The 12299-nt window shown below is 39.8% G+C and overlaps 1 protein-coding gene across 1 annotated transcript in view; it reads left to right on the top strand.

The window, feature by feature from the left end:
- Positions 1–1478: 1478 nt before the first annotated feature.
- Positions 1479–12299, top strand: part of LOC117402166 (adhesion G protein-coupled receptor E3-like) — a 43263-nt gene continuing 32442 nt past the window's right edge. Inside the window, exons 1-3 of the mRNA XM_059008179.1 lie at positions 1479–2592; positions 6051–6179; positions 10563–10612. Of these exons, the coding sequence (XP_058864162.1) occupies positions 1656–2592; positions 6051–6179; positions 10563–10612 (1116 nt within the window). The 5' untranslated portion in view covers positions 1479–1655. The remainder of the gene's footprint in view (positions 2593–6050; positions 6180–10562; positions 10613–12299) is intronic.

The following is a 12299-nucleotide window of genomic DNA, read 5'->3' as shown; positions in this document are numbered from 1 at the left end:
TGATGCTGCCAATTGAAGTGAAGGGGCTGTGAATGAAAGTCGTGGATCCAGAACCGAGTGGTTTTTTAAAAAGTTACGAGGAGTGGATTATTCCACAGCTTTTTCCTGGGCTACTTTGCTGGAGGGATGATACCGGCATCAGAAATTTCAAATTCATGTCAGAGGGTGATGCAGGTATCAATTGATTCATATATTTGTCTAGAGTTTTAGTATGGTAAATTAAATAATACGGTTTATGATAGCGATTTTGGATTTGTTCAATTTATTGTCTAAATTGTATTAAAGTTGAAGCTAGGGTCTGTTCATGGAGCATAACGAAAAGCCAAGACAAAACTAAAAAGCAGGACAGAGAATAAGGACCTGACCTGGGTTTAAATAGATCAAATAAATTAATAGATATGTTTGCGCCTGATGGTTACAATGTTGATTTCTTCCATGCAAAATAAAACAGTATTGTCTGGATAGTTACTCTTCATACTGTAATATTAACTATGTTTAACATGTTGCAACAGATTTTTTCCTCCTGAGGCAGCTGTTCCTACCATTTTGTCTCTTGTATTCTCACATAGCTGCTGGTGTATATAGGGAACTGTGATCAGGTGGCTTGCAGTGGTGACGTCAGACCAGAAACACAGACTCAGGAAGTAGCGGGGCAAAGCTGAAGCACAACGGCGCTCAGCGTTTTATTAAATAATAACACAACAAAAGATTTAAACAAACACAAACACACTAAACAAAAAGGTGCTTTGGCCAAACAAACAGAAATAAACAAATAAGTATTGTGCTGGTGTAAAAACCAGCACGCTTAGTTGTTGTTTATGTTTTAATCTCTCTCCTTGCTCGCTCTCCCGTACACTCCTCTGTACACTCCTCCCGAGGGTAGAGAGCTGCAGGTTTATATACAGGTGACCATCTCCCAATTTAGCAACAATTAATCAATGAATTAACTCGGGCGATGGTCACCGTCTGCACGAGTTTAATAAGGATGCGTGACTGTCAGCTAGTTAAATAATCAGTAGCTGATCAGTCACGCATCCTCTCGAGGTTTTAAAAAGATAAAACAATAACAAATAATATCGGCTTTTGCCGTCATGCTTCAATAAGCTCAAAGGCTTAACCTCTCATCAGCCGTCAGTCGAGTGTCATTTCAAGACCTAAATCAGTGTGTAAAAAAGAAAGCATGTAGCTTAACAATAACTTACACTGTACAGGAAACAGGAAAGGCAAAGCAAATCTAAAACAGATTGAAAGGCACCCAGCATTCTTAAAAGTCATTTATGAGTTGCAAAACCATTTTGTTTCAGTTCCACAGTACTTTAAATACAGTAGGACATATAGTAGAATGTATTACAATGCCTGTTCTACTCTAAATTGTTAGGGTGAGCTATGGGGATATGCCTACAAAATTTGTGTCTGACAAAGGCACTACATAGCTGTCATTAGTACTAATTTCTCTCTCCTCTCTCTCTACAGCAACATCATCTACCAATGATTTAACTGCATCTACAAATTTCACTACTCCAGCAGTTACCACTACTCTTCCTACCACTCCCATTGGTCCAGCTACCACAACTCTGGCTCCCACTGCTACCCTTCCACTTTCCACTAATGCAACTCTCGTTCCCACTAATGCAACTTCTGGAGAAGGAGCGCCAATGGCTCCCACTGAGACAGCGGTGACAACTCCAGCTCCCACTGCTACCCTTCCACTTTCCACTAATGCAACTCTCGTTCCCACTATGGCAACTTCTGGAGAAGGAGCGCCAATAGCTACCACTGAGACAGCGGCGACAACTCCAGCTCCAACATCTACAACTGCAGCAGGGCCCCTGACTTCTCCTCCAACCACAACTCCAGCTCCCACATCTACAACTGCAGCAGGGCCCCTGACGACTCCTCTAACCACAACTCCAGCTCCCACATCTACAACTGCAGCAGGGCCCCTGACGACTCCTCCAACCACAACTCCAGCTCCCACATCTACAACTGCAGCAGGGCCCCTGACGACTCCTCCAACCACAACTCCAGCTCCCACATCTACAACTGCAGCAGGGCCCCTGACGACTCCTCCAACCACAACTCCAGCTCCCACATCTACAACTGCAGCAGGGCCCCTGACGACTCCTCCAACCACAACTCCAGCTCCCACATCTACAACTGCAGCAGGGCCCCTGACGACTCCTCCAACCACAACTCCAGCTCCCACATCTACAACTGCAGCAGGGCCCCTGACGACTCCTCCAACCACAACTCCAGCTCCCACATCTACAACTGCAGCAGGGCCCCTGACGACTCCTCCAACCACAACTCCAGCTCCCACATCTACAACTGCAGCAGGGCCCCTGACGACTCCTCCAACCACAACTCCAGCTCCCACATCTACAACTGCAGCAGGGCCCCTGACGACTCCTCCAACCACAACTCCAGCTCCCACATCTACAACTGCAGCAGGGCCCCTGACGACTCCTCCAACCACAACTCCAGCTCCCACATCTACAACTGCAGCAGGGCCCCTGACGACTCCTCCAACCACAACTCCAGCTCCCACATCTACAACTGCAATTCACATTAAAGCTAATGCTACTACTCAAGGTAAGTGCTTCAAAACTTGTCAGATGTGATGTCACCATCGGACTAAAAATCTCATATTCAAAACCTAATTTCCATTTCTGCGAGTCTATTTTAAATAAAGAAAATATATGCAGCACTAATTATTTGAAACTACTTACATTAGTAATAAATTGACTGCTCACATTTTACCAACAGAAAATACACAACACAATTAAGCAGCAAGGAATATCCAAAAAACAAAAAAAGTCCAACAGGGTACTAGATATATACAATAGTTTGAGTCTCCTTCAACTTTGGTGTTAGCAACAATAGTCTGCAAACTTCAAATAAATTACTTAAGATGCTGGAAGAGAATATTCAGATTCAGAAGTTCAGATTTTACAACCGCTTATTAAATTCACTGCATAACATTATAAAAAAAAAATGTAATAATATTTTAAAAGTAAGCACTGAAACGATAGGCTACTCCCCGAAAACGAAGCATCACAACATTTTCCACAGTGGGTCCAGTACGTCATTCACAGTAGGTGTAGCCACTCTTCAGCTGAGCGGTGACTTTGCAACCAAGTAGCACGTAACTTGTGGGATCCCATTCTGTAAGTGGGAGTCAAGGCAGTCTTAAAAACATAAGTGCAGATACCCGATTGGTTAGGATTCTTGAGCGTGTTGGAGATATTATTAGGTTCATGTGGCTAAATCCGCGCTCACGTTCTGCAGAGCTGCATGGAATTAGTTTTGATTCAGCAAAGGTTGCAATTCTTGTGGAACTTATTGCCCAACTTCGTCGACATAATCTCTGTATGCGTTTATCACAGTAGTAGATGGCAATTTAAACCACTTGCAGAGAGAAGTTACTTCTAATTCTCCATACCCTGGAGGCGTATGAGCTGGCCAGTATTCAGAGTTAAGAACTCACATCTGTTCGATTAGAGAAGCATAGCTGGATTGAGCCTGAGATGCCGTGAACATCCGTTGTTTCAGATTATTAATGAGCCTTGTAAGAAATTGCTGACGATTTAATGTTGATAATCTTGTTGTTACTAGTTAGCAAAACAGTTCCAAATTTTCCTTCTGCAATTGCAATTTCAGTCCATCCAAAAAGCATATGCTGCGATGGATCAGTTTGTCTGCGTAAACAATTGTTGTGGTACGTTTCTGTAAACATTCTGAGAGCAAGGCAAGTTCATTCAGTGTGTCGCACATGAGATAAAAATCCAGAAGACTGCTTCGAAGACAGACCTTGTTAGGTTTTTCTGTCTGACACTGACCTTGTTCCATCTTTTCATAGCAAAATTAAAGTGAGCGCACAATGCTTCATAGTTACGCCACACTGCTGACACAGTTCGAAATGAACTTGCTACCCATCTTGTGCTTAAAACACAACCAATCTTTGAAATTTGCAGTTCTAGTTCGGAAGTGCACTCTGCAAGTTGCCATTGATTTTGAGGAGATCTACTATAAAATGAATAAAATTTGTCCATAAATGAATAAAAATGGTTCACTCCACCAACTTCTGAGACCGAGTCACCCACCGCCAGGTCTAACCTATGGTTTAAACAGTGCCAAACAATAATATTTGGGTACTGCTCCAAAAGTCTGTGAGCAACGCCTGATTTGTCACCAAGCATAACACTGGCACCATCGCTAGTGAAGGCCACAAGGTGTTTCAGATACGAGTCGTCAAAACCGTGTTTAGCTAGATATTCAAGTAGATGTTTAACAATTGTGTCAGCTTTTTGATCTGGAAGTTCAATGAGATCTAAAAACATGAAATGTGGTTCAAGTCTTTTTTATCACTTTCACATTTAAGGTACACAATCGTGCTGTTTTGCTATTAAGGTTGGTTGACTCATTTGTGGTTAAGTGGGTACAGGTGCAGGAGTAATGCAGGGCATGATAAAACAGATAAAGAGAGTTATAATCCAGTTGGAAAGGAATTTAATTGTATCCAGGTCTGGTGACCAAATAATAAGACCCTGACAATACACAACAATGTGTATTGCACAGCGTAAATAACAATGGGTTGCAGTCCCAAACAATAAACACAGATATCCGCTCCACAATAATACTAACACGGTCACCAGTCCTGGGTGCGTGCAGCAGTGCTCGTGGTGGGTGATACAGTTTATTAGTGACAATCGTGCAGTGCTGTTCCGGCTTCGTGCTGGCCCTTGGCGACAGCTCCAGAATCGTGTCAGCCGTCTAGTAATTTACAAAACAAGACAATTACAGACAAACAAACAAAACACTCACGAAACGTTATTTCTCACGGGGTCTCTCACAGTCCTTTACAGGTTTAACCTTTTGCGGTCCTATGTCGGACGTGGTCCGACATCGCAATTTTCCCTTTCCGGTCCAATGTGGGACCCTGTCCGACATCATCAAAAAGACGAGTGAGACCGATAGGAGCCGAAAAAAAGGGGGCGTATCTCACCAATACAGTGTTTGTGCTGTGATTTTTGTACTGGTTTGAAATGTGGTAGTGAAGGCTAATGCCCAGCCTACATGTAGTTATTCTTTTATTTAAACCTTTTATTTTGGCCCTCGTGCTGCGTTTAATTTATTTCTGTTTTTGTGTTTGTTTTGGTTATAAACGTGCACACCAGTGCTTAAACTGCAGCTTTCTGTCTCTGAGTCTCTCATGCCGGTAACAGCTTGGGCTGTGATGCTACCCTGTCACAATCCCACCTCAGCCACTGACTCATTGTGTGACCCTGAGCAAGTCACTTAACCTCCTTGTGCTCCGTCTTTCAGGTGAGACGTAGTTGTAAGTGACTGTGCAGCTGATGCATAGTTCACACACCCTAGTCTCTGTAAGTCGTCTTGGATAAAGGCATCTGCTAAACAAACAAATAATAATAATAATACATACAAAACGACTGAAACACTGGTACTGTATATGTTAAGCTACCTAACCTTAATTGGGGAGACACCTGGTTACTTGCGTAATTTACTGGAGCTCTCTTCTTCGTTGTACAAGTTATCTGAGGTGGCTTTTGCCATAGAGTCGACTCATTACTGACTAACCTGCACCTGCCAAGCTGCTGGTGAGTTTTATTTTTTCTGATTGATTTGTGTTTTTTATTCCTTATTTATTGTGGTATATGTTGTTTGCTGTGGTGTTGTGACTTAGTGCCAGGTCGTCATTGTAAATGAGAATTTGTTCTCAATTGACTCATCTGGATAAATAAAGGATTTGACTGATTGATTGCCTGATTGAGATGTGACTAGCAACACAATGGATTGCATTTGAAAATGTAGGCTATTGAATATAGGCTATTGAGGCTGCACAGTCAGCACAGTGCTATACTTTGCCACCCTCTGAAGCATATTATATGTGCTACAAGCAAAGGGCAGTACAGGATTAAGATTACCTAACACTGCCAGGGGATGATGGTTTTACTTGGCCACTGAAAGCGTTGCCTGCTATTCATTATCACAATTAGTTTGAACATTTTGTATTTGTATTTTTTAAATAGACATTGAGTGCCCAAGCTGCGGTACCGATACAACATGGACCAAAACGAATGGAAGATGTGGCTGCTCCTGCAGATCTGGCTTCCAGCCCACCACACTTGCATGGATTGAAGGCCAGACGCAGTGCACAGGTACAGTATGTCAACAGGCGTTTCACAGACGTCTAAACCAACCAACCCTTTCAAAACCCAGAGACAGACAGTATAGTTACTGCAAAGAAATATTATTATTATTATTTGTTTATTTAGCAGACGCCTTTATCCAAGGCGACTTACAGAGACTAGGGTGTGTGAACTATGCATCAGCTGCAGAGTCACTTACAATTACGTCTCGCCCAAAAGACGGAGCACAAGGAGGTTAAGTGACTTGCTCAGGGTCACACAATGAGTCAGTGGCTGAGGTGGGATTTGAACCGGGGACCTTCTGGTTACAAGCCCTTTTCTTTAACCACTGGACCACACAGACTCCTTATGGCATAATATGGCATAACCACAGGGGCGCCTAACTTTGTTTAAAACCCACAAAATTGAACAGGTGTTTCAACATAAAATATATACTATTTACTAACTGAGCATTTATTAAGTACAAACACAAGTAGCACCAAAACGGCAAAACCAGCTCCAGTGGCATATCTGCATAATGCTGTACGGCACCTATAATTACAACATGCAGCTTATTAAAGAGAAGTACGAAACAAACAATAACATGTACAAAATGTTATAATATGGCTTGTTTATTGATAGATATATTGGCATATGTATGTCAAGTTTTAAACGAGACTTTTGGAAAGTAAACACTCTCTATAGCAGTGCAATGTGGTGCTGATAGGTTGAAACAATACAAACCCGCCCTCACATGGCAATGCTTAGTGCTAATTGGTTGAAACACTAAATCCCAGCCTTCACACAGCAATGCCAATTGGTTGAAAGAGCTAATTCATGACTTTGCAGGCAGGGCAGATCAACCATACACTGCTCATACATTAACAAGAAAGAGTACAGCTGTGTGTTCTCCTACTTCCCGCATCCTTAGGCACCAAAATAAATAAATAAATGAATGAAAAAAATGGATGCGCCAAGTATGTAAATTACCTGCCCCCGACCTAAGAGATTTCAGTATATCATAATGAGCTACATTGGTAAATACTGAGTCGTCCTTTTTATAAATCAGCATTATTTTGACTGTAAAAAATGTAGTTCAGGTACATAATATACCTAAATGTTTATTATTAAACGAAGATGAGCTTAAATTATTAGTACGTACACACATTTTTATATGAAATCTGAAAATTAATCCCTTTTTCATATAACCAATTTGGGTTAACTGAATCCCTGTTCTGATTTAAAAGAAGAGATTGTAAGATCTGGTCACTTTGTGTCCAAAACCATTTGACAATACCTACTTTTACTTAACTACCTAAATCCCCATCCCTACCTGAGATTCTTCTGCCTCATGTTGAGGCACCTGCTCTTCTCCACTGCTACTGACTTGGGCTGCAAAGTATTTCAGCAGACTCATTTAGACAGAAATTAATAGCATTGGACTACCTACTATGCTGGTCTGCAAGCATTATAACTATCTGAAATTTGTTATTGTTATGTCTTTAAGCGGCAGACCTCCAGTGATGCTAAACCTTTTGTTTTTCAACCTATGTAAATAGCAACAAACTGAAATAGCTTAAATATATACAGTACACAAGGTGAAAGTAGCATGATTCACGACAGCTCCATAGCAGTACTTTCATAACAGCGACTGTCAACAACAGATACACCTGAACAAAAATATACATGTTATATATTTATGAAGCAATTCTGTGCATTTTTGCAAACTTTAAGTACGTGATTAATATTAACAAACATAAACAAGTGTTTTCCCCAATGAAAAGATAATGACATAACAATTCAGAAGGCTGACAGTTGCGTGTATTGTACAAACGCCGAGCAGTGTTTTAAACGAGGCTAAATAAATCAGAAAAAATCAATTTCAACGACAGATTAGAGACATGCAAACAATATTCATTCAGTCTTTTGCACAATGCATAATAACTTGTTTATGATATGAAAATGGACAACCAAATAATTGTAAACAATCAGTTACTTTTTTTATTTCAACATTTTTGTAATAATTTATGGACATAATGTACCGTAAATGTTTATTATTAAATGAATGGGAGTTTAAATTATTAGCAAGTACACAAGTTTCGATATAAAGGCTGAACTTTTTCACTAAAGTAAAATTAGGCTTATATGATTTTTAAATGCCACTTGCTATATTTACTACTACTTAATCTAAGTTAAATAAATAAATAAATAAATAAATAAATAAATAAATAAAAAAAAAAAAAAGATTTTAGTGGGAATTGAACTTGAACTCTTTCATGGCCCTGCGGCAACATAAACCTGCTAACTTCTGATTTCATTTTTAATAACGGTCTGATACTCTCTCTTCCTTTTTTCAGAGTTTTTGGTAGTAATAAATAAAAAACATCTCTCTTGACCACCGTTCCCGCCATTACCTTAATAAATAACGTTTTTTTTGTTTGTTTGTTTGTTTTTTTGTAATTGTTAGCTGTGGGGGAATTGATTGTCAGTGTTTATAAATTTGGTCCATTGTCTAAACACCTTTCAATTTTTAGATTTTATTTTAAACCTTTTTTTAAAACAAAAACAGTGTTAAACATAGTATAATGTGTATATAATGAACAAAAAAAGTGGAGGGGCAAAATATACAGACGTGCTCAAATTTGTTGGTACCCTTACAGCTCATTGAAATAATGCTTCATTCCTCCTGAAAAGTGATGAAATTAAAAGCTATTTGATCATGTATACTTGCATGCCTTTGGTATGTCATAGAATAAAGCAAAGAAGCTGTGAAAAGAGATGAATTATTGCTTATTCTACAAAGATATTCTAAAATGGCCTGGACACATTTGTTGGTACCCCTTAGAAAAGATAATAAATAATTGGATTATAGTGATATTTCAAACTAATTAGTTTCTTTAATTAGTATCACACATGTCTCCAATCTTGTAATCAGTCATTCAGCCTATTTAAATGGAGAAAAGTAGTCACTGTGCTGTTTGGTATCATTGTGTGCACCACACTGAACATGGACCAGAGAAAGCAAAGGAGAGAGTTGTCTGAGGAGATCAGAAAGAAAATAATAGACAAGCATGGTAAAGGTAAAGGCTACAAGACCATCTCCAAGCAGCTTGATGTTCCTGTGACAACAGTTGCAAATATTATTAAGAAGTTTAAGGTCCATGGAACTGTAGCCAACCTCCCTGGGCGCGGCCGCAAGAGGAAAATCGACCCCAGATTGAACAGAAGGATAGTGCGAATGGTAGAAAAAGAACCAAGGATAACTGCCAAAGAGATACAAGCTGAACTCCAAGGTGAAGGTACGTCAGTTTCTGATCGCACCATCCCTCGCTTTTTGAGAGAAAGTGGGCTCCATGGAAGAAGACCCAGGAGGACTCCACTTTTGAAAGAAAAACATAAAAAAGCCAGACTGGAATTTGCTAAAATGCATATTGACAAGCCACAATCCTTCTGGGAGAATGTCCTTTGGACGGATGAGTCAAAACTGGAGCTTTTTGGCAAGTCACATCAGCTCTACGTTCACAGACGAAAAAATGAAGCTTTCAAAGAAAAGAACACCATACCTACAGTGAAACATGGAGGAGGCTCGGTTATGTTTTGCGGCTGCTTTGCTGCGCCTGGCACAGGGTGCCTTGAATCTGTGCAGGGCACAATGAAATCTCAAGACTATCACGGCATTCTGGAGCGAAACGTACTGCCCAGTGTCAGAAAGCTCTGTCTCAGTCGCAGGTCATGGCTCCTCCAACAGGATAATGACCCAAAACACACAGCTAAAAGCACCCAAGAATGGATAAGAACAAAACATTGGACTATTCTGAAGTGGCCTTCTATGAGTCCTGATCTGAATCCTATCGAACATCTATGGAAAGAGCTGAAACTTGCAGTCTGGAGAAGGCACCCATCAAACCTGAGACAGCTGGAGCAGTTTGCTCAGGAAGAGTGGGCCAAACTACCTGTTAACAGGTGCAGAAGTCTCATTGAGAGCTACAGAAAACATTTGATTGCAGTGATTGCCTCTAAAGGTTGTGCAACAAAATATTAGGTTAGCGGTCCCATCATTTTTGTCCATGCCATTTTCATTTGTTTTATTATTTACAATATTATGTTGAATAAAAAATCAAAAGCAAAGTCTGATTTCTATTAAATATGGAATAAACAATGGTGGATGCCAATTACTTTTGTCAGTTTCAAGTTATTTCAGAGAAAATTGTGCATTCTTCGTTTTTTGTGGAGGGGTACCAACAAATTTGAGCACGTCTGTATAACCAAGCATCCTTTTTGTAAATAAAGGTTTGGAATAATTTGGAACACATCTGTATGTCACCTCACCTCACCTTTCCATTACACTAAATTGCAATGGACCAAAATATCCACAAGTTCTAACCTTCTTTCTGCATCTCCATCTCTTTTCAGACATATTGAGTCAACTAGGCAATGTGAAATGCCCAGATTTACTGCATACAGTAAGTGACCAACTTTAAAACTGTTAGGAAAACTACACATCGGAGTAAAAATTGGAACTTGCCAAGGTGGTTTTGTTCCAAATATGCGGACTAACAATAACCATGAATTAGCTAAAATACGCTAGTTACATTTTAACTACATGTGTGCATCAGGGGCATCATTTAGGGGGAGGGGGAGGGGGAGGGAACCCAAATGGCAGTTTCTGTGAAAAGTTAAAAGGCTTAAAGGAAAGTGTTCATGCTTCGGGACATCGAAAGCGCAGCGACTAGCCTGACAATGCAACGCTGTTGAATGAAACATTATCTTTTCTTTCTTGCTAAAAGCTGAAATGCTACTGTGTTTTAAAATTGTTCTGCCTAAAAAAAGTCATAGCAACAGCCCAGAGGCCTCGATGCCAGAGGGGGGCCCCACACACATACAGAAATAAAATTGGAAATATGAGTAAATGTACTATTTCTTTGCCAGCTATGCTACTCAAGCAGCCTTTAGGACTAGAAACGTTTTGTTTTCACTCAACTAAACTGTATGCGTGCAGTGCAGTGAAACTTTTCAGATCTCCCCCCTTTTCTTGTAAAGCCGAAAGCCATTGGCTGAGCTCGACATACATTATTCATATGTGCCAATTAAAGACATCCTATAATTTACTGTCCAACAATCAAGACTTTCATTTGACAAGCATTTTGTTGAGCCTCACTATCATAACGTCTATTATTATCATAACACCTAAACACCTACTATAATACGATTTTAAACCATCAAAAATGAAACCTGCCGAACCTCTGGAACCTCCAAATAAAAAGAAAATCAAATCTGGATGTCAAAAACGGAAGGAAAAGACTACAAAATAAATAAAAAAAATAAAAACCACTGCAGTAAGTACAGTGTCAAATCTTCCAAAATATATATTTCTGTAAAGTTTGTGTTCTGTTTTCTGGTAATTGTGTACTAAGTAAGCTACAGTAAAAACGAAAGAAGGTCCACTGGAGGTCCATTGCCTGAGGCCCACAAAGACCTGGTGCCGGCCCTGATAATACCCAGTGCCATTTTAACTCATTAAGAAGTTACTCAGTCAAAGAGGTGAATGAAAAGCTAAACTCGCACACCCAGTAGTTTTTATTCTTTTTTTGAGCTGGTACAACTCTAAAAGGGTACTTGCTATTACATAGTAGTCATCACTCTTCCAGTAACAACTGCAAGCAATGAGCATCTGTTTTATGTTTGGCTAAAACCTATTTACAAAATTCCATGACCAATCCTTGTCTGAGTGATCTGCTTGTAATGGCAAATTAAAAATCATTGGTAAAGAAAACTTGATTTTAATGTCCTGGTTGATATCTTTACTAAGATGGACCAGTCACAGCGCAAACATACTGCAATTTGCATTTTTGTATACAGTATACTAATATACTAATTTAAATATTTGTTGCATCATCTTAGTGAGATCTTTAGCATTGCGAGAGGCAGTTTAATCCCAACAGATTCTATAGTAGGGCCCCCACCATTTCACCCCAAAATAAAAATGTGTTTCTATCAAAAAGCTTTTCATAATCATACAGTGGCCCCTCGCTAAACCGGACATGCTTGTCCAACATAAGGAGGTGTTGGGTTTCAAAAAAAATAATTAAATGCAATCGCACACATTCATTTATAGTGATCAATGTATTTTAAATGTAGAAATCATTGTGC

Source organism: Acipenser ruthenus, chromosome 36 (genome assembly GCF_902713425.1).
Source record: "Acipenser ruthenus chromosome 36, fAciRut3.2 maternal haplotype, whole genome shotgun sequence".
Taxonomy (NCBI): Eukaryota; Metazoa; Chordata; class Actinopteri; order Acipenseriformes; family Acipenseridae; genus Acipenser; species Acipenser ruthenus.
This window is presented reverse-complemented; position numbering and strand designations above follow the sequence as displayed.